At 35.5% G+C, this 27,483-nt stretch overlaps 1 protein-coding gene across 3 annotated transcripts in view; it reads left to right on the top strand.

The window, feature by feature from the left end:
- slc20a2.S (solute carrier family 20 (phosphate transporter), member 2 S homeolog) overlaps window positions 1–23,885 on the top strand; it is a 38,320-nt gene extending 14,435 nt beyond the window's left edge. For 2 of the 3 annotated variants that reach the window (XM_041579851.1, XM_018243545.2), the window contains exons 2-11: window positions 2,773–3,348; window positions 6,523–6,663; window positions 7,965–8,050; window positions 9,124–9,220; window positions 9,477–9,596; window positions 11,469–11,669; window positions 12,626–13,217; window positions 14,406–14,591; window positions 16,082–16,166; window positions 19,940–23,885. In XM_041579851.1, coding sequence (XP_041435785.1) covers window positions 3,060–3,348; window positions 6,523–6,663; window positions 7,965–8,050; window positions 9,124–9,220; window positions 9,477–9,596; window positions 11,469–11,669; window positions 12,626–13,217; window positions 14,406–14,591; window positions 16,082–16,166; window positions 19,940–20,104 — 1,962 coding nt within the window. In that variant the 5' untranslated portion in view covers window positions 2,773–3,059 and the 3' untranslated portion in view covers window positions 20,105–23,885. Of the gene's footprint in view, window positions 1–2,772; window positions 3,349–6,522; window positions 6,664–7,964; window positions 8,051–9,123; window positions 9,221–9,476; window positions 9,597–11,468; window positions 11,670–12,625; window positions 13,218–14,405; window positions 14,592–16,081; window positions 16,167–16,595; window positions 17,008–19,939 lie in introns of those variants that run through there. The other variant, XM_041579852.1, reaches the window with a different exon arrangement.
- The last annotated feature ends 3,598 nt before the right edge of the window (window positions 23,886–27,483 follow it).

Here is a 27,483-nt window from a genome sequence, read left to right as displayed (position 1 = left end):
ATTTGCTCGGAAATAGATTATATTTTTTTTACAAAAATAAATATTGTTTGGATGTATATCCCCTTTAAATGGTAAATCAACTTAAAAAATATAATGTAAAATTGCATATGGTCCTTTTTCTAAGCACTTTTTCAATTTAGATTAATTGTTTATTTTTTCAGTATTATATTTTTCTTCAACATAATATACATTTTGTATCAGCGCCACTTGCTGGTCAGTTTCTGTAACTGTACAGTAAAACAAAAGGAAAACAGAGAGGTGTTCTGATGTTGCTCTGCTCAGGGAAGAGATCAGAAGCCTTATATGCCCTTTCCCTTCTCCTTTCTGAGCAGACAACTTCAGAACTCTTCTCTGTTTTTCTTCTGTAGGTATATGTCTTTGATTGTACAGTTACAGGAACGGATCAGCAGGTGGTGCTGTTGTGACAATATTCATTATATTGGCAGTTAATGAAAACTTAAATAGTTCTAAAAAAAACTGAAAGACTAAACAATGTTACTTGCAAAAGTACTTAGAAAAGCACTCTTACTGATTTATTAATTATTAATATTGGTGAGATATGGCTATTTTGAATGAGCACACATGTTTCCTATTGTGGTTATTGGAAATTGCTGTGTATGGTGCATGAGCAAAATATGGCCCATGAAATTTGCCATTAACCAAATTAGGAAGGGATCCATTAAAACTCCAACCTTTTTTTACTTTAGCAGTTTAATGAAATGTTATGGAGACAACATAACAAGAGTGACATTAAAGGAAAACTATACCCCCCAAACTGTGTAGGTCTCTCTAAAAATAAATTGCATAAAACAGCTGATATGTAAAACCCTGCTTCATGTAAATAAACCTTTTTCATAATAATATACTTTTTTAGTAGTATGGGCCTTTGGGTAATCCTAAATAGAAAATTGCCATTTTGAAAAATAAGGGCAGCCCCCTGGGATCCTAGGATTCACCGTGCACATAAACAATCCATACATGTTCGGTCACACGAGCCAATTAACAGACAGCGTTCTGTCTCTTGCTTCCGCCTTCTTCCTGTAACAGTTAGAGTTGTAGTATGTCTGGTCAGGTGATCTCTGAGGCAACACAAAGACCATCAAGAAATGGTGGCTCAAGGCAAGAGATGTAAAAGGGCAATATTTACTTAAATATATATACCAGTTTGGTAAGATTCTTTAATATGCCACTTAATTTGATATAAACTACCTGTTGCTTAAAGTGATACTGACACTAAAACACTACTTTTTATAATATGAATGTACATTAAAAGTTACCTATTGGTCAAGCTTTTGTAAGTAATTGTTAGTTCAAGTTCCTAAACCTGACTGCTTTGCCAACCTGCCTGTCCCACCTCAGCCTGTCCGTTTCTAATGCTAAGGATTTCTGCTGCACAAATATGGCAGCCCCCTCTTAGGTGATCACAGGGAGTCAGATAGTTAATGGAAAAGCATTGGGCAAATACTTTATGGCAAAATTATAAGTAGCATGCAAAGTCAATTTTATGATAGATGTAAAAAAAGGCATAATTTCTGGTGTCAGTATCTCTTTAAGTATTCATTTTGGGGTATAGTTTTCCTTTAACCTTAAGGCCACATGTATTAAAGGCAGTGGTATAAAGTGGTGAAGAATAACAATGTCCTTGCCACTTATCATGCCAACATGCATAGTGCTGCTGTAAAAACATAAAACACTACTTAAGTGTAGGCAACGTTCATAGAAACTAACATAATTTTAGTCCCATTAAAATACTTTATTAATTTCCAGCAACTCTGCTGCTCCAGTCTGCTGCACTTTTCCTTCTAAATCTATCCTTTGGCATATATTTTATAATATGTGGGTAATATTGGAATTGACTACCATTAAAGTCTTTAAGTAGAAGTATAGGTGTAATCACTGGGGGTGCCAAAATGTTAAAATAGTGATTATAACTGCTTACTTTTTACCCTGGGCCAGTGCTCCTGTTCGCAGAAAACTGCATAGGTTTTTGAGAAGCATGTTCACCACAACCTTCTTCCTTTTCTGTGTTATCTCTGGGCCCGGGTTGATGCACGCATAATAGAGTGAGCTTTTTGAGTCTCAGTTCAGCTTTTGACTCTACTGTGCACGCGCCTGTCCAGATCGAAGACAAGGTGGAAGCAGATGGTGATGAGGAGCTTCTACAAAAATACTCCAGGCTGGTGCAGTTTTAAGCACAGGCACCATCCTGGGGTATTAGGTAGATGATAATAATCAATGGGTAGTGCCTAACATTTTGCCCCCCCCCCGTGATTATACCTTCATTTTGCCTTTTTGCCTCATATTTCAAGATTTTATAGGTTACGGTTGTGCATGGATTCAGCATTATCAGAGATGGCAGAGAGAGATTAAAGCCCTTTTGTCTTTGACTATCCTTCATTAAGTCCATTCCTATAGCATGACCACATTAACTTCAATAGATTTTCTAGTAAAATCAAATGGGTGAGTTTCTGGATTCAAAAAGGCATTTGTGAATAATTTGTGGCTTTTGTAAAACAAGTTTACAAAGCCTAGGATAAAAAATAAGTGCCTTTATGCTGCTATCACTTCTTTGTGCTGGTGTACAAAAGTGCTGGTACAAAAGGATATATATTTCAGTTTTATATGTATGTCTACAACATTTTCCCTTAAATTGCATTCAGTATCTAGCCTCAACCCTAATGAAAATATCCATTATGCTGATTTGCGTTTTGTGTTTTTTGATGCTGTTACTTCCCATGTGAAATAATTTGTTTGATTTCCATTCTTTTACAGGACTGACGGATCACTAGATTTACACATTGGGACGAAAAAATATGGAATATTTTTTACAGCTGACTGAACATACCCAAAGGAACTTTATTGACAGTACTTTGAAAATCCTCAGTTAGCAGTTTGTTCATTCTCTTAAAACAAACCAGCAATTTCCAGATAGAGCTCATCATTGTTTCCACTGCTCTGCCTGGCACATGTTTGGCTGTCAAGCCCAGTCTATTTAATTTTCTCTTTCTACTACCTTATAATTATTTTTTTTTATTTGTGACCCAAAGAAATACATCAAAATGGTTCTGGATGAGTACTTGTGGATGGTTATTGTTGGCTTTATTATTGCTTTTGTCTTGGCCTTTTCAGTTGGAGCAAACGATGTGGCCAATTCATTTGGCACAGCTGTGGGGTCTGGTGTGGTAACATTAAGACAGGCCTGCATATTGGCTTCAATTTTTGAAACAACTGGTTCTGTATTACTTGGAGCTAAAGTGGGAGAAACTATTCGAAAGGGAATTATTGATGTAAACCTCTACAACAACACAGTGGACCTACTCATGGCTGGAGAAGTTAGTGCAATGGTTGGTAAGTGTTTTTTTTTTTTCATTCCAGGAATGAAAATGGGTTTTGTGTCTTGGTTTGCAACTTAATCCAAGAACTAAAGACAATGTATTTTGTTGACAATTTATGCTATTAGTATTTCTTAACTATGAACAATAAAAATATTTTGCAACAATATATGATTGCTATTGAATTGAAAGTGTTATGGTTTTAATTGAATTCAAAGTATCATGGTTTAATACAACTGGAAGCCCAGAAACACAATTGTAACCATTTTAACTTACTAATACCTATTTTACTAAGTTTTACACCAAATTTGAACCTTGTATTGGGGTCTTAAGCCATTGTCATCCATGCAAAATATTGCTTTCTTTTCTCCCAGTCACTGCCACTCCCTTGCACATATTGCATTGCTTTATTTTCCCCTTTTATGTTTGTCCTTGTGAATCTGCCATTCTTCTGCCCTGTGTCTCTCTGTGTCTCTCTTTATCAAGCATTACCTGATCTGTGTTCATCACTTGGCCATTTTTTTACTTTGCTGTATAAAGGGTGTATGTAATGTATCTGTTATCAGATCCGGATAGCCTTAGATGATGTAGATAACTTCAGTGTAAATTGGATATGATAGATCTGTTGACCATACCAACAATGCATATGTAAGCTCATTTAAAGGGACTGTTTATCTTTAAATACATATTTAGTATGATGTAAAAAGTATTGTTTTGAGACAATGTTCTATTGGTCTTTATTTTTTTTATTATTGGTGGTTTTTTAATTGTTCAGCAGCTCTTCAGTGTGGAATTTTAGCAGCTATTGAGTACTAGAGTGAAAATTACCTTAGCTACTAGTGATGTGCAGGCTGACCCGATACCCGCGGGACGACCTCGTACTGCTCCACCTTCAAATGCCAGGTTCCAGTTTTATAGTGTCGCGTCTGCTCGCCCCGTCCCCTTTTGTGTTGTCATTGTGACGTCATCAGTGGGGCGGTGTGGGTCTATAAAAGGACCCCAGAAGCGCTGGTGCGGGCGGGCTGCAGCAGGGCGGGTGCGGGTCGGGTGCGGGTCAGGAAAACCCTGGCCCGCACATCACTATTAGCTACCATATAGTGGTTTAACTGAGAGATTTGAATAGGAGAGAGTCTGAATAGAAAGATAAGTAATAAAAAGTTAACAATAACCATAAAATTGTAGCATCACAAAGCAATAGTTTTGGCTGCTGAATTTGAGTCTTTTTCTCAATTTGACAAAATTTGTGTCACTTTTTTAAATTGTTGCTCAAAACCTTGATCTTATTGACTTTTCATCCAGAAAACTCAGATTTATTGGATTATTGAACGAAAACCATCTTAAACAGCCCAAAACTATTAAGAATCCTGAAGGTAAAACATATTCACATATACACATATAAACATATTCCAATTGTTAAAGGAACCACCTGCAATTGACATACATGATTTCAACAGCTGGAGTAATTTCGTATTTGGATTTTTAGCAGCTTCAGGGCAAAATGAATCTTGAAAAATTTTCCTCTAAAGATTTGAGTTTTTCCTCTTTAAAAACACAACCATAAAAATTTGAGGTTTAATAAATACCTTCCTTAACATCCTCAGAGCCATATATATTCATCTTTTTCACATAAGCACAAGCTGTAAATTCTTATTTGAAAAATATTGTATTGCATTTGTTATAGTTACAGTTAATTTATATGTTTATCTGCATGAGTCCCTGAGCTGTATATGCATCAACACAACAATGTACAAAACAGCTGCCATTTATAACTAGTGCCTTTCAATAGCTTCCTGTTCTCATTAGCATTTCCCCTACTTATGACCCATTGTGATGACCTACAGCAGATGAAAAGCAGACCGTTGCTCCCCAGAAGCTGCAACTTTTGTTGATCTAACAGTGTTGAATATTATCTGGAAGTTTTTTTTGTGTAATATTTCATTTCTATCATAGTCTCAGGCTTTATGAAGTCCTATGATTTTTTTTTGCCTTCAATTAACTTTTTTTACTAATAGGAACTGTTGCTGGGGCAACTGGCGAATGAATGAGCACTTAGGGGAATGCACTTTTGCCCCTTAGTGCACCTCTTCCCTGGGTTATACTAAACTCCAACTGTTTTGGTACCCTGGTGAATTAGAGCACAGGCACACACAGCACACAGGTTGTGGTTATGACTAATAGCTGGCCTATTATGTGATATCATTTGATATCATTTTACACATCTCAGCTCTAGGATGCTGTCATTATCATTTGGTAATATTATGAGCGTATGACAGCAGAAAGATCATAGTATCACTTCTTTGTTTCTTCGTTATGCTGATCCCCAGTTTATTCCTAGGATAGACTGGTGAAAAATGTGTGTTTTCTCAGTACATTGGTGTAATTTTCATTGACTCTCTTCTTGTCTTAGCAATTCTTTAACGACATAAAATTTGTTGTTTGTGTGAAGATCTTCCTGGTTTCTACTTCAATTTTTTTCCATATTTTTCTTTTTTTCACCCATAACCCCCCTGTTTCTTTTGGCTTCTCCTCACACCCTTCAGTCTTATCCCTATCTTCTCACATTCTGTTCTTCCTGCCTTCCTTTTTATGTTCTCTCTGTCCTTTTTCCCTTCTGTTCACTATGGTTTCTGCATGCTCCTGCATTTTATTTGCTGTTCCAACTTCTTTCATGCTTTCTTAAAACAAACCTACTATATTGTTACATAGATATGGGACCTGTTATCCAGAATGCTCGTACCACCATTTGGATCACCATACCTTAAGTCTACTAAAAATCATTTAAGCATTAATTAAACCCAATAGGATTGTGCTGTCTCTAATAAGGATTCGTTATATCTTAGTTGGAATAAAGTAAGTACTGTTTTCCTATTATAGAGAGCGAGAGAGACATTGGAATTATTTGATTAAAAGGCAGTATGGGAAGATGATCTCCTGTTCTGTGCTGTCTAGACAACCAGATTTCTGGATAACGGATTCCATACCTGTATTAGTATATTATTCTTTAATTGATATTCATTATTTTCTTATCTTGATTTAGCTCACACCTGTACTATTTTTGAAATATATAAATTTTCATTACTTCTGGGGGGAAAAATATATGGGGGTGGGGGTTGGTAAGGGGTAGCACAAAATACTCTTTTCACAAAATGTGACTAAACAAAACATGGTATATATTCTTTTTTTATTCCAGGTTCTGCTGTTTGGCAGCTGATTGCATCTTTCTTGAAACTTCCAATCTCTGGCACTCACTGCATTGTTGGTGCAACTATTGGCTTCTCACTTGTTGCAATTGGTACACATGGTGTTCAGTGGATGCAGCTTGTCAAGATTGGTAATTGACATTATCTTTTATGAGTGAGGGTATGTGTAAATGTTTAAAAAAAATATATGGTCTATACTGTTCTTAATAAGGGTGGGAGCAGTGTTAATTTGTATGCACTTTTTGATCTGGCATCTTTATGATTCACTTGTATGTAGTAGCAGTGTTTTAAAATAATTAAAATGATGATGCCCATGGCTTAAAGGAGAACCAAACCCCTTATTAAAAAAACCCTACCCCACATAGACCCCCTCCCTCCTCACCCCAGCCTAGCTGCACCCCAGGCAAATGCCCCTAACCTTTCACTTACCCCTTGGTGCAGATTCAGGGATCGGAGTTCACGGCAGCCATCTTCCCGGTCTTCGTGTCTTCTTCCAGTGCACTTCGGCAATATCTGTCCATTCCAGTGCATGTGCAGTTGTCGCAAACCAGGAAATTGCTCCAACTGTCCATGCGCCGCTCCGCTTGTCACATTCTCAGATTACTGAAGACCTGGAAGATGGCTGCCGTGAACTCCAATCCCTTAATCTGCACCGATGGGTAATTAAAATGTTAGGGGCATTTGCCCTGGGTAGCAGCTAGGTTTGGGGCTGAGGAGGGGGGGTCTATGTGGGGTGGGGAGTATTGTTTTGTTTAATAAGGGGTTTGTTTCTCCTTTAACTTTGATCTGTTAAATAGTTTTTAATTTGCATACTATACACATTTCTATCACATTTTTGTTTATTTTGTAACTGTTGAGTAACTTTATTGCTTTGCCGTTTTTACTGCAATGGTTTTTTTTTTAAAATATAGGAGTTTGGTTTAAGTTGTCTGTATACCACATAATACAAATTTCTAGCAACTCCATCATTGCAACATGGTACTTATTTGCAACTAAATATTAGTACCCAAACATCTTTTTGCGTTTATGAAAAGACATAAGACGCATTTTTCATCAGAATTGAAGGATTTTCTCTTCCTTTTAGTGTAATTTGAATAATTTTATTTGCTTATATATTTACAATTAGTGCAAATTAATATCTTCCAAAAGAAGTAATGTCAATGTGGCTGTCTCTAACAGTTCCCAACAGTTTTTGTAATTTTCATATAGATTTAGGCGCAGATTTATCAAAAGTGTGAGATTAGAACGTATTCCAGGAGAAAGGCAAAAGTGGGGAATGCTGTCATGATCTGAATATTTTCCCCATATCTACATTTGTCTTGGTGGTACAAGTTTAAAAAAAAGTTATTTATGAGCAGTGATTTCTCCCTAACACTTTGGCGTGCATAACGGTGTGGTTCCTAACAACCCTATTTTAAATTTTGTGGTCTAGTTGCCTCCTGGTTCATTTCACCCCTGTTGTCGGGTCTGATGTCTGGTGCACTGTTTTTGATGATAAAGTTCTTCATCTTGAATAAGGTAAATCCACTTATTAAAATCAATTTAAATATATTGCAAATGTAACAGATGTTTTTAAACACTTCTTACTTGGTATTTAATAATAGTGTACTGAAACATGTAGTGGTATGGTTTTTCCAAAATGTGTCTTTTCATTTGCTTTCCATCTTTTATTTTTTACCGTTATCCCAAAATTAAAGTTTAAAGTTTAATTTTCTTGTCTGTGGTAATTCAGTCTGGCAGTTCAGTAATCTAGGCGTGTGTATAATTTGCTACGTTTAGTTGATACATTTCTCAGCAGCATCTGTGGAATATTAGCAACAATTGTATCGATTATAACTGCTAATTTTAATGAAATTTAGGGATTCTGCTCAGCAGGGCTAAAAATAAGAAATGTATCAACTAAATGTATCAATTTAGAACAGTTAAAGAGTCAGCGACCCCCCTCCCAGAACTGCTTTAGAAGGTTTAAAATGAAACTTTACACTTTAATATTAGAAAAACTGTGATTGGAAAAAGTCTGGTTCTGGTGAACTATTTGAAAACAACTGAATTTAAAAAAAGTGTTTGAAGGTGAACAACTACTTTTAAGCTTTCAAAATAAAACTTTTTTTGCCCTTTTACAAAGATTTTCAGCTTCCAGTTATTACTAAGCATTTACCCAAATGTGTTTGTATGTTTCAGCACCTTTAATGCTACATGAAATATGTACAAAAAACCTGCCAATTATACATTTAGCAGCATGTTGTTTTGTGAGGCCCCGAAGGACATAGAGTATGCCATATATCAACCAAGAGGAGTAAGTTAAACATAAATTGAAGGTGCTGCCAAGAATGCTTTTATTATGATCAGTAGCCAAGATAAATCGGTCAGATCTAAAGTTTATCCTGCTCTTTTTTCTGTATCACATCTACCTGGAGAACAACATAAAAAGAAAAATCAAACAAATAATAAATGTATTTTCATTCATAAAATACTTATCAACTGGAATTCTATATTGCAGTAATATGTATTCTGATGTAATTTTTTTGTTTTATAGAAATGCAGATATTTCTTGATACTTTTTAATCATACTTTGCATTAATATTTTTCAGGAGGATCCGGTGCCCAATGGACTTAAAGCACTTCCAGTGTTTTATGCTGCTACAATAGGAATTAATGTTTTTTCTATATTGTTTACTGGGGCCCCTTGTAAGTAGCAACTAAAATGTAAATACATATTCTGTTTTATTCACATACCTATTATAGATTTAAAAAAATGACTAATTGGCCTCCCCAAGAGGATTAAACATTGTAAGTATCACAACTGACACTGGAGTAGCCAAAAGTACATGTAGAAATATGCAGTATTAAGTTTTACTTTAAATACAAATTATATTGTAAAGTTCTTAGCAGAGCTCTTTTTTTCCATTAATATTTCTTTTTTTCCCACCTTCCTTTTTCATAGTGTTAGGACTACAATCCTTTCCAGTGTGGGGCACTGCTCTGCTGTCAATAGGCATTGCTATCATCTTTGCACTAGTAGTTTGGTTCTTGGTTTGCCCATGGATGAAAAAGAAAATCGCAAGTATGTTTATGTTATTGTATGTTTATGTGCTGATTTGAGATTTCTGTTGAAGCTAGACAAAATCTCTTATATATTATTTGTGGATAGGGGTCAGTGAAAGACACAGAAGAAAAAGGTGAATAATAAAAAAAACTATAAGAAATGAAGACCCATGGAAGAATTGCTAAGAAATGACAGTTCTATAACATACTAAAAACATATTAAAATTTGACTTTCGGGTGTTCTGTAAAGAAAAGTGGGATAAAAATTTCTAGCAAGAAGGGAAAGTGTTGTAGCTGGGTACAAGAAATTGAGGCTGCTCTAATTGAGATAGACAGGGTACCCAAAATGTTATCCATTTTCTAGTCAAGTTTAAAAAAAATGAAAGAATTTTCACATTTAATGATGCTCCATGTGTATGTTTTTTCATGCAAAGGCAGCATGTTAACCTAAGCCTTCAAACCATTACCAATGGTGCCCAACCTTTTGAACATGTCTGCATGTTAAAATTAGATGTTATTTCATATATTTATTGCTTTTTGCATTGATTGCTTTTGGAAATGAACTGTTCATTGTGAATGTAAATCACACATTCAATAATCATATAGAGCAGTGAAAATAAGTATTGAACACGCTAACATTTCTAATGGGGCTATTGACACGAAATTTACACCAGATGCCGGTAACAAGTGATCCACACACACAAAGAACTCAAATAAAAAAGACCATAAATTAAGTTATGTGTAATAAAGTGGAATGACACGGGGAATAAGTATTGAACAAATAAATAAAAGGAAGTGAAAAAAGGCCTGGTAACCTAAGACACCTGCTGAATCTGTCAATATTTAGAAACTAATCCTGCCCTCTCTCAATGCATATTAATATCAGTTTGTTTAGTCCTAATTGATGGTCTATAAAAAGGTTTCTCATTACCAAGGTATCTCACAAGAAGTATCTCAGATGGTTAAATGCAAAGATCTTTGCAACCTTATTGTTGGAAATAGAATCCACTGTTAATTAAAAGCATGTTGAAGCTTGATTAAAGTTTTGCTGCACAACATTTGGACAAGCCAATGAAATGCTGCAAGAATATAGTCTGGTCGGATGAGACCAAAATTGAACTCTTTGGATGTCATTGAAAACACCATGTTCGGACTAGAAATGGTACTGCCCACCATCCCAAAAACACTATACTAACAGTGAAGTTTGGCAGTGGGAACATCATGTTGTGAGGCTGTTTTTCAGCATATGGTACTAGTAGACTTCATATAATTGAAGCGAGGATGAATAACTTAATGGACCAAAACATTCTTGATAAGCAACTGCTGCGATCTACTAGGATGCTGAGTATGAAATGAGGATGGACATTTCAGCAAGACAATGATCCCAAACACACAGCCAAGGAAACTCTCAATTGGTTTCAGAGAAATAAAATAAAGATTTGAAGATTGTGTGGAAGAATGGGCCAAAATCACACCTGAGCAATGCATGCAACTAGTTTCTCCATACAGGAGTTGTCTTGAAGCTGTCTTTACCAACACAGGCTTTTCTACTAAGTATTAAATACATTTCAGTAAACATGTTCAATACTTATTCCCTGTGTCATTCCACTTTACTACACATAACTTAATTTATGGACTTGTTTATTTTGAGTTCTTTATTTTTGTGAACTACTTGGGTTATTGCCAACATCTAGTTTAGATTGCATATCAATAGCATAAGAAACATATTTACTGAGAAAACTGCTGACGTGTTCAATATTTCCCTGCTGTACGTGTGTTGAAAAGAATTCATGATATTAGTTTTCTCATACTTAATATTACTTAATTTCCGTTTTGTAACATTTTTAGATTCCCCTCATATCTTTTATTTTGCATTTTGGTGTTTACGCAGGTCGATTGAAGAAAGAAGGAGCAATGTTAGGTATATCAGAGGAAAGTCTTGATAAAATCCAAGATGAAGAGACTTCTGTATTTAAAGAATTGCCTGGTGCAAAGGGAAATGATGAAAGTGTGTTACCTCTCACAAGCTCTTCCACTGAGGTAGCTGTTGCCTCTGATTCTGTATCAAATGGAAACACTAGAGTGCCATATGGTAAGACCTTTACTGCTATAGTCAGAGGTGTTTTTGTTGTTAGATATCTGAGCAATTGTAACATCTGTGCAACATAAGTTATCATGACCGATACAATCTGTTCTACTTATAACACTGCTGCCATAAAGATCTGCTTGGGAATGCTTTCCCTGGGGCTGTTGAACTGACAGAGGGTGTCTAAATGTCTTTTAGAAAGTAAAAAAATAATGAGTCTTTGATAAGTCTCAAGTAGTACATACAAGCTAAATCCACTCCATTGTGAAAGATGGCATTCTCTGGTCAAAGAACATTGCTCTGTAAATGAGGGTAAACGCAGTTTCTTGCATGCTGCACCGGCCATAATGGTGAAGGTTATGTACAGGATTGTTTCACCAATGTGTATGCTGGTTTTATGTTGCACAGCCTCTCTGCCAGCCTCTTTGTGCTCCAATTATAACCATCTCTTCCATACACTTAGTTATGTGAAAATGAAAGCATGGTGCAGACTTGCCCATTCACACACTGTTTGACCCCAAACCCATTCTACCCTCCAGACTGCTCCGATGCCATTATGAAGTGCATGCATCTTAATCACAATATGGCCCAAATGATCCAGTATCAAAAATGCAACCGGACAACATAATGGGTAGTCAGAGGTTAGGAGAAATGTTACAGGGCTATGCTGCTGGATGTTATATTGTTTAATGTGCACCTAATAAATTGGGTTTGGTAGATATCACATTGATCTTTTTTCCCAGTTGTCTTATTTTAGTACAATTGAATATATATATATATATATATATATATATATATATATATATATATATATATATATATATATATATATATATATATATATATATATATATATATATATATATATATATATATATATATATATATATATATATTTCCAATGGTTGCAGAATCTAGTCTTGCTGTGTTTAGAAACCTTCTTTCATTTTTTGCTTGTCTAGGAAGAGCTGCTTCAATGACAAATGGGTCCATTCGATCCCCTATTTCCAATGGTACATTTAATTTTGATGGCCACACAGTGAAAAGTGATGCTCATGTGTATCACACCGTGCATAAGGATTCTGGGTTGTACAAGGACTTATTGCACAATATACACCTCGACAGAGTAAAAGTTGACCGCCCTGCTGCTGACAATAACTACCGGGTACTGAGGCGCAACAACAGCTACACTTGTTACACTGCTGCTATTTGTGGTGTGCCAGTACATTCAACTTTTAAGTCATCTGATGTAGCCATGCCTGAAGATAGTGAAAAGCTAGTTGGAGATACAGTATCTTACTCCAAAAAACGGGTACGCTATGACAGCTATTCCAGTTATTGCAATGCAGTTGCTGAAGCAGAAATTGAAGCAGAAGAAGGTGGTATAGAGATGAAGCTTGCTACAGAACTAGCTGACCCAAATCCACCTCAAGATGATTCACTGGAAGAGGACAAGGAAGAGAAGGAAAAGTCAGAAGTCCATCTCCTTTTTCACTTTCTCCAGATTTTGACAGCTTGTTTTGGATCCTTTGCCCATGGTGGAAATGATGTTAGGTATGAGTTCCTCAAAATGTTATTTACCATGAAAGCTATGTATGTGTGTTGATAATTGAGTCCTAAAGTTTACATACGCCTATACTTACATAAACCTAACATTACTTTTATCACTCATGTTACCATACATTGACTGCTTTTAGTCAAATATGGCAGCTTAGAGACCAATTTATTTCAACTATTATATGTCATATCTGATTTCCTGTTGGTCAAAAGATTACATGCTCTTAACTAGTATTTAGTAGCATTGTCTTCTAATTGCTTAACTTGAGTGAAATGCTTAGGCTAGCATTAAGCAAGCTTCTTACAATATATTGTTGTAACGTTGGCCTGTTCCTCCCGACAGAATTGTTGGAAGTTTTAGAAGCTTTTTTTTAATTCAGTCAACATACTTTCAGTGGGATTCATTTATTGGCTTTGTGATGGCAACTCCAGTGATTTTATTTATTGTCTTTAAGCAATTTTATTACAACTTTAAAGGTATGCTTTTCATTGTTGTCATGTTTGAAGACAAAGTTGCGACCAAGTTTTATGTTTTTGGCTGATGTCTTAAAGGAATTGTTAAGCGTAAAAACAAAAACTAGGTAAATAGATAGCTGTGCAAAGTAAAAAAAAAATTCTAATATAGTTAAATAGCCAAAATGTATAAAGGCTGGAGTGACTGGATGTCTAACATAATAGCCAGAACACTACTTCCTACTTTGTAGCTCTCTTGGTTTACATTGACTGGTTACCAGGCAGTAACCAATCAGTGACATGAGGGGGGACATGAGTCATAACTGTTGCTTTTGAATCTGAGCTAAATGCTGAAGATCTATTGCAAACTCACTGCCTCAGCTTGCCTCATTGGCGGATCGCCCCTGGCAGCAGGGTCTAAGAAAGACTGATTGGGCGAAGTGGCAAGATAGGATAAGGGCACGGATCAGCCTTTTACTAACTGGAAATGGGGTACATAGTGGCAATATTGAAGAGTAAAGAGTGGCATATTTGGGCTTAAAACAGAAACACCTAACCAACCAAAGTTATAAACAAATACTTAACTTCAGTTGCAATTACAAATATCTTTAAAACTGAAAACGTGTTATTAATTTTTATTTTGTCATGTATTAACTTTTTATCTAAGTCTTATCTAAGTTCCAGTTGTAAAGTCTTGTGCATTATTAATAACTAATATATTTAACATTACAGCAATGCAATTGGACCACTTGTTGCTTTGTGGCTGATTTATCAACAAGGAGGAGTAATGCAAGAAGCCTCTACCCCTGTCTGGTTGTTATTATATGGAGGAGTTGGCATCTGCGCTGGCCTCTGGGTATGGGGTCGAAGAGTAATTCAGACCATGGGAAAAGACCTTACCCCAATTACACCCTCCAGGTAAAAATAATTGTCTACGATTTCAGACCTGTTAATTTGTGTGATATGTTAATTTAGCTATAAATGATATTGGCAGCTTCTACATAATCACTTAAAGAGTAATATTGATTATGCTAAGTCAGCGGTTTTTTAATAGAGCTCCCCTCCGTGGGGGGCAGGCCCAGATTTCTGGTTAGGACACAAAGGCCCAGGGCCTAAGGTGGCACAAATTTAGGGGTGGCATGCCACCCAGTCACACCTAAATTTTGCTTAGATATGGAGCACTGGGAGCACTTGTTGTATGCGTGTCCTGTCCCCAGTGCTCTCTATGTAAACTAAAAGGATGTGCTTGCATGGGATCCCTGGGAAGGGAGGGGGACAGTAGTGGCCTCTGGGTGCCCGGTTTTGAAAATCCAGTGCTGCATGGGGAGAAACCCTTAAGGCAGAAATCTTGGGAGAATTTACATACTCCAGGAAGCCCAGCCTGTAGGGTAATTAGAATGAGAGCTGTAATTAATGTTTTAGCTACCTCAATAGGAACTATGCTTTAAACATTGAGCTTTTCATGTATCTGTATTCTTATAAATCAGTGTAGAATACATTTTGGGACTTCATTATGCTACTTGAAGCCTAAAAGTCAAAATACCACCAGTGTCTGAATTAGGCGATTCTGTGAAAATAAGTTTTTGTTTAACAATCAAAGGTTGTGATAGACATAGCAGCCAGTGACTGCTCAGTAAACAATGCTGTAATAGCAGAACAGCAAGCAGTAACAAACCTCCTGTCTTTCTGATCCTCGATTTCTAAGTCCAATGAACACCTCATTTTCTTTCTCTACAGAAGCTAAATACTCTCAGGGATAAGTTTTTGTAGCATGAAAATCATGTAAAAGTTAAATTAACCCAATAAGATGGTTTTGTGTCCAATAAGGATTAATTATATCTTAGTCTGGATTAAGTGCAAGTTACTGTTTAATTATTACAGGGAAAAAAGGAAATCATTTTTAGAAATTTGGATTATTTGATTAAAATGTATGTCTATGGTAGACGGCCTCTCCATAATGCGAATAACGGATCCCATACCTGTATGATAAACTGTTTTTCTGAGGAGCCATTACTTTTTTGATAAAATGTTATGAATGACAACTTTTTTTAGCACACTACTTCACAGAAAAATGAATAAAAGTCTCTACCATAGACTTGCATTTCTTTACAATGCATTGGTAAATGAGTCTGTTAAAACACTTCTGAATGTTAGGATAAGAATCCTAGTGTTTAAAATCAATTGTGTGCTTTACCTGATCAAATTCATCATTCCTATGCAAAAATATAATATTTGGTATGGTTATTAATCAGTGTACTGTAGGTATTTTCCATTCACATTTGTTTCATGAAGCATCCTGTCACCCAGTGATCAGTGAATCATTTCACGGTAAGAACATTACACACGATAAAGCAGGGTGACTTTTATTCAGAACATGACTATAAAGTGTTTTTTTATGCCCCCTGCAGTGGATTCACTATTGAGTTGGCTTCAGCGTTCACAGTTGTGGTAGCTTCCAATATTGGACTCCCTATCAGTACCACACACTGCAAGGTATGCGTTTGCCATGTGGCTGCAGCTCGGAATTGTCAGGACTGTCCATTTTCTCTTTCTGTAATTCAGATCAATGTATAGTGGCTGCAGTATGTAATTTGGAGTGACTGATAAGAATCTTGTTCTCAGGAGGAATATCCCTAAATCATTTGCTGCGATTTTGCAACAAACTTTTATACAAAGATTATTTTGTAAATGTAAATACAAAATATGAACTATAAGTAATGCTGGGCAGTTTTTTTTAAAAGCAAACTGATTTCTTTCTGAAAGCAGGGTTCACTTTAATCCTATTCTTGCTACTACATTGATCTGAAGACATTGAAAAGCTGCATTCTCTCACCATCCGCCATTTACTTGATGCATGCATGGCACTTGGTTTCCTGTGTGACTTTCACTCTTCAAACTATTTCTGTATTTTATCTTTCACAGTGGATTTTGCATTGAAGTAATGTGTGCGCTTACTGTACTAGTTTCCTCTAATGTGGGCATACCCATAAACTCCACTCATTGCAAGGTATTATGGTTTGCAGTGCTATCACAGAAATAAAATACAATTAGATGTACTGCAGACCGAATATTCCCAATGATGATTATTGCAGTTGCTTTCAATTAGTATTTCATTGTTAATTCTCTGAATGCATACTTATCAAAAGCATTCCTTTTGGTGTTTTTCTTTCTTATAAGGTGATTATTAAGGGCAAGTCAACCCCAAAATAAATATTTGCCTTATAAAACCCCGAGCAACTTCGTAAAACAAATTGATCAGAGTGCCATCCCACTGGCGATTTGCATTTTAGCCGACGAGAAAGCAGGGGAAGCAGTTCGGGGAGATTAGTCGGCCCAAAGTCGCCAGGCGACTAATCTGACTGAATCTGCCTGTGTGCCCTGACCCTTACCAGTACAGGGCAACAGTACATTATATTGTCATTCCATTACATGGATTGTTCAACTTTGAGCTAACTTTTAGTATGATGTAGAGAGTGATATTCTGAGACAATTTTCAACTGGGTTTAATTGTTTATCATGTTTGGCTTTTGAGTTATTTAATCTCTCCATTTTACAATTTCGGCCATCTGGTTGCTAAGGTCCAAATTACCCTAGCAACCATTCATTGATTTAAATGAGAGACTGGAATATAAACAGGAGAGGCCTGGATAGAAAGGCGAATAATAAAAAGTAGCAATAACAATACATTTTTAGCCTTACAGAACATTTGTTTTTCAGATGGGGTCAGTGATCTCCATTTGAAAGCCTCAAAAATTCACAAGAAAAAGGCAAATTATTAAAAAAAACTATAAAAAATATAAAGATTACCCCTTTAACACTTTCATTTTTTTAGTGTTACTGTTTTTGTAACTCCTGGTTGTTACTTGTTAAACAGAGCCACCAGGGCAGAGAAGAGAAAGGGCAAACAAACACTGCTTTCAATAGAAATACATATACAAATAACATCAAAACCTTAGAAAATTTGAAATTAATGCATATTGCAAAGTTGCTTAGAATTAGAATCGCTTAGAATTAGGGTTTTTTAGGGTGTTTTTTTTTATTAGGCAAAAAAATATTTTTTTTGGGTTGACGTCCTTTAAAAGAAAACAGCTTTAACAAGGATGTGGCTAGAAATGCTGTATTTTTATACTGAACTTACTGTACCAGCCCAGAAGTTCAGCAGCCCTTTAACAGTAACAATCCATGTCTTCAAAGTTGTCAACTTGAATTTCACAATCTAGGATCTGGTTAGGCTGTCTTTTATGTGCAAGTGGCAACCCACATTGTCGGTGTCCTCGTGGCTGCTTAGGGGTTCTCAAAAATAATGAAAGTGATATCACCTGTCATAATGGCTTCAGAGGAAGAATGCACAAAATTGACATTGACTGATAGACAAATCAGCAGAAAAGAAGATTGGCTAATGTGGGTGTTGCCAAGGTTTTATTTATGTAGATGTAGATATATATATATATATATATATATATATATATATATATATATATATATATATATTACTGGTCATGAGGATTCATTAACAAAAGAGACAGTTCAAGCAAAACAAAAGGTATTGACACACATCTACAGTGATAACAGACAAATAACAAAACATTAAGGAAAATATATACACACACACACACACACACACACACACACGTATGTACAAATGGATAATGAAGCAATAGAATTCTTAATGAATCAGATGAAAATTAAGCATAGTACTGGCCAGATATGGGATGACTTTGACGTAGATGGCCATCTTAAATATATTGCAATATATGGAGAAACAATCCCTGTTTTGTTTAAAGGGTAAGGCATTTTTCAGTAGCAGTATGCACAAAATGTGTCTCTCTCTTAAATATATTGAAATGGGTTGAGTGCAGAGGACTCTTGTATTTGACTATATGTATTTTGTGGTCACAGCCTCATTGCACCCCCGCCTAATGGTTTTAAAAATTAGTGGTGAGCACAACTTTCCCTTGTTTGTTATATATTATCTATCATGCTGTGTAAAACAGTGGGGAAAATATCAACCAAACAATAGTTAGAAACAAAAGCAAAGATCTAATTGGTTGCTATGGGCAACATAGCCAGTGATGGTTTTTCTCCAATGTTTTACACATCGTGATAAATAGGCCCCTATATCTACATACAATATATGACAGATATTTATATGACAACATATGTGGATATGTTACATCTAACCCCTCGCTTACACTCATCCTTCCAGTGGGTGTGGTATCTGTGTCCTCGCTGCATTCTGGCCCCAGAGATCTCTCTGACTAAACCTTACCAATTCCATTAACCTAGAGACTAATCATCGTTGATATGACCGTTAACTTTGATGGCATGAATAATTACTGTTTTAGGACTACTGAACCTCTGGGCTGGTATAGTAAATTCAGTATATAAAATATATTATTTCTAGCCATATGCTTGTTGAAGCTTTAGTTTTCCTTTAATAACCGTAAAGGGGGGGGAAATCAAGGTCAATATGCTATGTGCCAACTACACCATACTGACCACTTCAGAAAAAACACCTGCAAGCACCTTAAATGTTAAAAGCCTTCTTTAATAGGACAAATTTAGGAAAGAAGAACTTTGGGGGTGGCTGATGATGGATGGGTTTAAGGTTCACAAAATGTTATGCCTTTTTTCTTTTCCCTGAGGAGTTACTAAATCAGATTTAAACTTTTTAAGGTGTGTCCAGGCTAGTTTTTTTGAACTGGTATTGTGTAGTATTATAATTGCTTTTCTCATACAGAATTTTATTAACTTCTGTAAATGTAGTATTTGAAGGCAAAATGCATTCTTTAGTTTACAGAAAACTTAAATTACATCAATTATTTCTAATATGCTTTTATGTTGTAATCACATCTATTACATTAACAGGCTTATAGTGCTTCTTAAACTAATCAGTATTTCTAATAGCTCCTAAGGAATAAATTGTACCTGTAAAATTTGTATTTGCTTTAGCTTTCATGCTAATAATAATGGGTGGCACTGATCATATAGTTTTAATAAACACAATTTTTAGACTTAGTATTATTTAAACAATCCCACAATTTAACAATATCCATGCTTCATTAGAAGTATATAGCTAACCTCGTAATATTATCAGATGAAACAGACTATTGAAGCATCTGGCACATGTAGCCACATCCCTTTTCCCATTAAAATGGAAAGTGGTCTCCTATGACAGATGAATCATTACAGTCTGACAAGCTTTGTTAGTTTATTGCTAAATATTTCTCCTCTTTTTTTCCCCTCCCAACTGTTGCTTTATATAGGTTGGATCCGTGGTTGCTGTGGGGTGGATTCGCTCGCGTAAAGCTGTTGATTGGCATTTATTCCGTAACATCTTTTTGGCCTGGTTTGTCACTGTCCCAGTAGCTGGTTTATTCAGTGCAGGAGTCATGGCAATCTTTCAGTATGGCATTCTTCCATATGTTTGACATCTATTAACTGTAGAAACAAAAGTTTAGTGCATAATGTAAAACACCTAGCGCTACAGCAATACTTTGGGATGTCTGCTTTGAAGCCCAGCATATGAGGAATGAGAACAGACAAGCCCTATTTACTCATCAAAGCATCATCTTGGTGTAACTATTCTATCTGCTGTATATAATGTCATATTGGTGACATGGTGCGATGTGGCTCATTACTACTATTTAAAATAAATATATATATTCGTATCGTAGGTAACACTACCAGTGTATTATAATTTGGGATGGGAGTAATGTGCCTAGACTTTTTTTTTTTTCCTAGATAAAAGCTGTACATAATGTAATATTTTTGTGAGGGTTATTTTTTTTTTTAATCTTGAAAATGGTGTGGATTATAAAAGCTCAAGTCTACTCTAAACGAGGTACAGAAGATATCATTCATACATTTTTTGTAAACTTGTATTGAAGTTTGTGATGATCTGAATGCTAAATAGAGATACTGGAACAAACAAATTGCCTTTTGAAAAATCAGCATATAATTACATTTGTATGTATTATACTGTAATTTCAACTGTAAATATGTATAAGCATATGTTTTGGTGCATTTCCCATTAATGCGTTGGAATAAGAATATAGGATGAACCAAAGAAAGTGTGTCGTTTGCTTGACAGGAGTTTGTATTTGTCATATCAAAGGATTTTCCAAGCAATACTGTACAACCTGAAGATTCTTATATTTGCCATTTGTAACATCAAATATATACAGTTTAATTTAATTTTGTAATAATAGGTGAATCATTGAATATCTTACCTGTTGGGGAATATTTGAGAATTTAGTCTGATTATATTTATGTTTCAAGTTTGGCTAATCTGGCACCAGTTAGAGCTGTAACGATGCAAAGTAAGAACATGTGGAGAAACTTTTGCATTAACGCACATATACCAGCACCTTCTTTTTATCAACAATGGATAGCTTTAAATAGTATTGAGTACATCATGTTAGCAAATATAAAATAAATGGCCTAGCAATCACTGGAAAAACAGCAATGGTATGCTGTTTCTAAATCGAGCTATACTAGTTTGAAATCTAAAATCCTCTATTCAATGTGCCAAAATTTTTAGTGAAGCAGTGGCCTTCAAAATACATTTACACCTCATATCCAAACCTTTTCAATTCATATCAGGAACACTAAAAAATCATGTACAAATGAAATATTAATAGACTAGTAGTACATAGTCTATTATAACATGCTTTTACTACCATGATCTAGAACATAATGTTGAATGTAGGTTATTAATTTCTGTATGTATCATTTATAACTATGACAATGAAGTAAAGGTTGATCATTCGATTATATCACAGTTTAATTCCTAATGATGATTATCACAGTTGAAGTACTAGGATGGGAAAGAAACAAAATGAAAAATGTCTCTGTCCTAATGAGCATCTTTGTTTTCTCCCAGCATTGTTTTAAAAAAACAATGCTTTGCACAAATTTGAAGCTTATATCAAATTTATAAGCTTACTTTAAAAAAAAAAAATCTGTAGACTTTTTTATGTGACAGAACAAAATTTGCTTTTCTTTCCCTTTAAAAATTAAAGTGAAGACACAACTATTTCAAACATTTTCTCAGCAATTTGTTTTTCTCTACTGCCTCAGTATGAAAAATAAACTATTATTAAGGCATTCACTGAGGATAAACATCCATAGTATTAAAAAAGAGAGAACCTGAATTGTGTGCAAGTTGTGGATGTTGTGTGCTGACTGCTACTTTTGTGAAGGCTTAAATGTCCATTTGGGGAGTGGGGATCATGCATTTAACCTCTGCTTTCTATGTTTTGTACTTAGCTTTTAGACATCTACATTTGTTACTAACCTCTGGACTGTATACATTAAAAACTGTTTTGTTACACTTCGACATGTTACAAATTGAAAAGCAATACTACTGCAATTGTTTTCCTATTCATTTTGCAATATTTGTATGTAACTATACTGATAGAATTCATATTTCACAGGTTTCATGATTCGAATGCTTAAAGGAGAATTCAACCTGTAATTAAAATAAAAACTGCACATTGGGTGAGTAAAAAATTAAGGGCATTTGCCCATGGGGCAGGTAGGCTGGAGGGAGGGGGTCTACCCAGAGTAGGGGGGGTTTATTACAGGTTGAATTCTCCTGATCTGCACAACATACAGTAAATGTAAGGGCTACTCTACACTGGTGATTTAGTTGCCATAAACTCATTTGCTTGATTCATGTGATATGTGTGGGATTTAATCCTCACCTTCAAAAGTTTCCTTTTTCAGATTAAAAAACGCTTCTCAAAAATGCTGCTTTGGCATGGAAGGGAAATTGTATATTGTTCTATACCCCAAAAACATGTTGACAAGTTCCGTAAAGTATCATTAATTGTGCTTGTCTAATGTTCAAATGGGGAATTTTACACAACCTTGGACATATCATGTATCTTGTATTCAGTCATGCTGTAGTAAAGACCATTAAAGCTTTATATATATACAGGGAAATATTCCCCATGAAATCTGTTAATATATCTAGCCAAAATCTCCAGTGTAGACTAGGTCAGATAAAAATAATGGTAATCTAAGTTCAGACATTGTTATACTATTGGGCTGTCTACCATTTTGGGTTTTGGATTTAGTATCATGTTACCATTAAAATGCTGCTATTTTTTCATTATAAAATCTTCTGTCAGCATTTATGATATTTTTTGTTTTACATTCATTCTATGTTATATTCTGTTTAACAAAGACATGTTGTTATAATACTACACAGCATTGGATTAGCCAGAAATGAGAAGTTCAAACAATAGTCAGTGTGTACATGTGAGTGCATCTACTTCTGAACAAACTATACAGCATATTTCTACACCTCAGTGCCAAATGCCCTGTTTGCATGGTCCAAAAAGAATGTGGCTGTGAAGCACTTTTCACATCTATGCTCCTGAAATTACTTTTTTTTTTTTTTCTTTAACATATGAGTATAACTACTACTGCTTTTCTGCACTGTCTTGGTAACAAGGCCAGAACCTATGAGTGATCCTAAGAGTCCCACAAATTAAGTCCCAAATTACTTCTCTGGGGCACCTTGCACTTGTGCCTATACCTTGAGCAGTGGTGCTCTGCAGCTGCTCATTTTTTTTCTTTTGTCTCAGAAAGCATACATGCACAGTGGCAGCTGCAACATTAAAGTAGTATTTAGATGCTGTACATCCGTGCAGCCGTTTGCAGCTAGTTTGTCATCATTGTACAGGAGCAGATTTGTTTATTGGTTTAAGGGGCTGAATTAATCTATTTGAATGAATCCTGTATAATAGTGCTAGTGTTTTGGGAACATTTGCTATCCATTTCAGCGGAATGAATAAGATGATATTTTTGTTTTAATTACACAGGATCTTTTGCCATGTGTATACAGTAGTAAGTGGCAGTTAAATGAAGCTCATGAGTGCAGGGACCCTGCTGAACAGAATCTATTTTTGTATGTCTTGTCATTCCCAGTACTTTTTGTCATGTGATTATTTTTAAGCCAGTGCATTGCTGACCTTTGTCAGTTTAAGTGTGTCATAAATATATATATATAGTTATAAATGCATACAAGAAGGACTGCTATTACTTTGTAGATATGTGGCCCCTGGAATATAAATTGATTGATTTCATTGGTAGACATCAAATATGTATTCCCTTATAAATGAATAGATCATTAAGAATTGCAAACATGAATACAGCACATTTTTCCAAAATACAACCATCAGAATAAAATGTTTAAACAGACTCTGTCTCAAATGTATTTCCATTATAAAATCTACTATAAACTACTATGCAGCATTTGAATTAAGTTTTATAACTTTTACCAAACAGAGCTGACATTTATCTGAACTATGGAATATTGAAGGATTCTCAGCTGCATAAAATTATCGCCATTTATCAAACGTTTCTTGAAACGACTGAACTGACATTTTTAACAAACCTCATATATACCATGTGGCAAGACTGTGGCCAAGACCAATAAATGTTTTACACAACTTTGTGCTTATTTGGACCAATCAAGGTTAGACAGACCTTTACAAATACAGAATAAGTTCAATACATTCAGAAGTCCTCAAAACCAGTGATTAATTACCCATAAATAAAAACTGTCAAAGTTGTACTTGGTACTGAACAACTGCTGAATGAAGCTGCATAGAATCACTGTAAAAAAAAATGTTGCATGTGCCCCAAATACTATACATTAAGGCAACGAGAGATGGTGTTTTTCATAACAACATGGATCATTGCATTCTCAAGCGGCATTAGATACCATCGTTATTACAATCTAAACATCTACAGGAAGATAACTAACTAAAATCAATGCAAAAAGGCATTGAGAATTTCTGGCAGAAATATATGAATACTATTTAAATTAAATAGCAACGGTCTAAGTGGCAAGCTGCAAAACAGAAGTAAATATATCTACCTCATCACCAAAGTCCATCCAAGTAAGTTTATTTAACAAGATCTGTGTCACATAAAGCCATGCTGATGCATGATGTCATTCTTCACAGCATATTTTTGAACGTGATCTCTGCCCTCAAATAACTTTGCCACTACAAACTTACAGATCTACAGTCATATGAAAAAGTTTGGGAACCCCTCTTAATTCTTTGGAGTTTTTAAAACTTCCTTTTAATGTATAACATGTCTTATGGAAACAGTAGTATTTCAGCAGTGACATAAAGTTTATTGGATTAACGGAAAATATGCAATATGCATCATAACAAGATTAGACAGGTGCATAAATGTCGGCACCCCAACAAAGATATTACAAAAATATTTGTTGAGCCTCCTTTTGGAAATGAATCATGCCTCTAGACACCTCCTATAGTCTTTGATGAGTGTCTGGATTCTGGATGGCGGTATTTTTGACCATTCGTCCATACAAAATCTCTCCAGTTCAGTTAAATTTGATGGCCGATCAAGCGATTGTTTGTGGCGTGAGTGCAGAAAGGGCTTCTTTCTCATCACCCTGCCATACAGATGTTCTTTGTACAAATTGCGCTGAGTTGTAGAACAATGTACAAATACACCATCTGCAGCAAGATGCTCTTGCAGGTCTTTGGAGGTGATCTTTTGGGTTGTCTGTAGCCTTTCTCATAATCCTCCGCATATGCCGCTCCTGTATTTTTCTTGGCCTGCCAGACCTGGTTTTACAGCAACTGTGCCTGTGGCCTTCCATTTCCTGATTTCCTTTCAGTTGAAACTGACAGTTTAAACCTCTGAGATAGCTTTTTGTAGCCTTCCCCAAACCACGATACTGAACAATCTTTGTTTTCAGAACTTTTGAGAGTTGCTTTGAGGATCCCATGCTGTTATTCTTCAGATGAGAGTCAAACAGAAGCATAAATTGCAATTGGTCACCTTAAATACTTTTTATCATGACACACCTGGCTATGTAGTTCAAGGTTTAGCAAAGCTAATCCAATCAATTTGGTGTTGCCAGTAATCAGTATTAAACAGTTACATGCATTCAAGTTAGCAAAATTACCCACATTTTTGCATAGCCAGTTTTTCACATTTGATTTAATACATACAACTGAATACTGCTTCACTAAAAATCTTTGTTCAGAAAACCCCCCAGTACTCAGATGTTCCTGGGAAATGAAAGACATACCACTGTTATCTTTTTTTGTTGAAAGTGGAGTAAATTTTTATGCAGGCTGAGGGGGGTTCCCAAACTTTTTCATATGACTGTATAATTACTTAACTGAGATTGTTTAGAATATTGGGATAACATTCATTTTCTTTTGAACTTGTGGGTGCTTAATGACTCTCAGTCCCATGTTGAAATAATGGGTGGCCTGGCTAAAACTGATATGAACTAATCTCTCTAATTGATAGCATAGGTTTACCAAAGTGTGTGGTATGTACAGATCCCTAAATGAAAGTACTCCAAACTACCAGACTGCAAAAAATCTGAAAATCATCTGAAAACTTCCACTCAACAGATTTGTATCTCTTACATGTCATTAGGAACCAACATTAAACTTACTAAATATGAAAGCCAGGAGCCTTCTGAACCGTTGCCTAATGTGGAGGTGCCATCATGCTGTGGGGTTGTGTGGCTAGTTTGGGGGCTGGGGCCCTTGTTAAAGTTGAGGGTCAGATGAATTCAACCCAATATCAACAAATTCTTCAGGATAATGTTCAAGCATCAAAGTTGAAGTTACGCTGGGGTTAGATATTCCAACAAGACAATGACCCTAAACACACTTCAAAATCTACAAAGGCAAATATGAGTTTACCTAAATACATGGTATGTACTTTAACTAAGTGCTGCCTGTAATTTGTGTTGTAAAAGCTGATAAAAGTGTCCTGACCCCAGGAAAATGTGTATTTTCAGAAAGTACACATTATGCTGAATCCAAAATGGGAAAATACCTTTGTACTGCAAACTGTAAAGTTTTCCTAAAGTTACCGGATTTTATACATTTTCAAAAAATGTCCTTACTGTTACATTCCACAATGGCCAAACTGAACAGTTTGATGTCCCTGTACATTGGTTTATCCAGGTAGATGACATGTAGAGGCCCCAAAATGGAAATGATGCATACAAATCTTGCTGGTTAACATTGCATATGCTACCTATATTAATGTTATATGTCAGAAGAACCCATAACAGTAAGAATTTTACCAAAGTCCTGTAGTACTGTATCTATTCCATTTATGGACTCAAAATATACTTACTGCATACTAAATTTGTGGCTTATATTTCAAATACTTGTTGCCTATGTTATGTTATGTAATGTAAAAACTGCAAAAAAGTATTCTGCCCCAAAAACACCATATATTTTCAAAAAAGTTCACAGTCCCCCAAATTCCCCAACACCCTTTCTACACCAAGCTGAAGAACTTTCCTTAAAGCCTATATTTTAATCAAAACATAAACCATCTTAAATATGAACACCAGGAGTCTACTGAGCAATGTGATGTCCAATTTGCATAGATTTACAAAACTGTCGTGTGTAGGGGCACCAAAATGAAAAATGGAACACAAAATATTCACACTCAAAAACACATAGTTAAGGTCAATGCAGAATGCATTGAAAATAATGCATTCAAAACAATCCTTTTTCTTTTCAACTACTGAGATTGGCAGTTAACATCACAGATTTAATATTTGTGTGGGGCCAATGACATTTTACGGGTGCAAACAAGAGATCAACAGATATGCAGAACTGGAAATGCACCAAAGTGACTAAAAATGCAACAAAATCACTTAAAATGCAGTATAATCACAAACGTACAAAGGGTATTTCACAGTGTGATTTGTGAATGTGCTGCTCTTGCAAGAAAACATTTTTTATAGCACACACAATGTAGAAAAAAAACAACA

This window comes from Xenopus laevis, chromosome 1S, assembly GCF_017654675.1.
Source record: "Xenopus laevis strain J_2021 chromosome 1S, Xenopus_laevis_v10.1, whole genome shotgun sequence".
NCBI lineage: Eukaryota > Metazoa > Chordata > Amphibia > Anura > Pipidae > Xenopus > Xenopus laevis.
The sequence above is the reverse complement of the archived record's forward strand: the minus strand, read 5'-3'. Positions and strand labels throughout refer to the sequence as shown.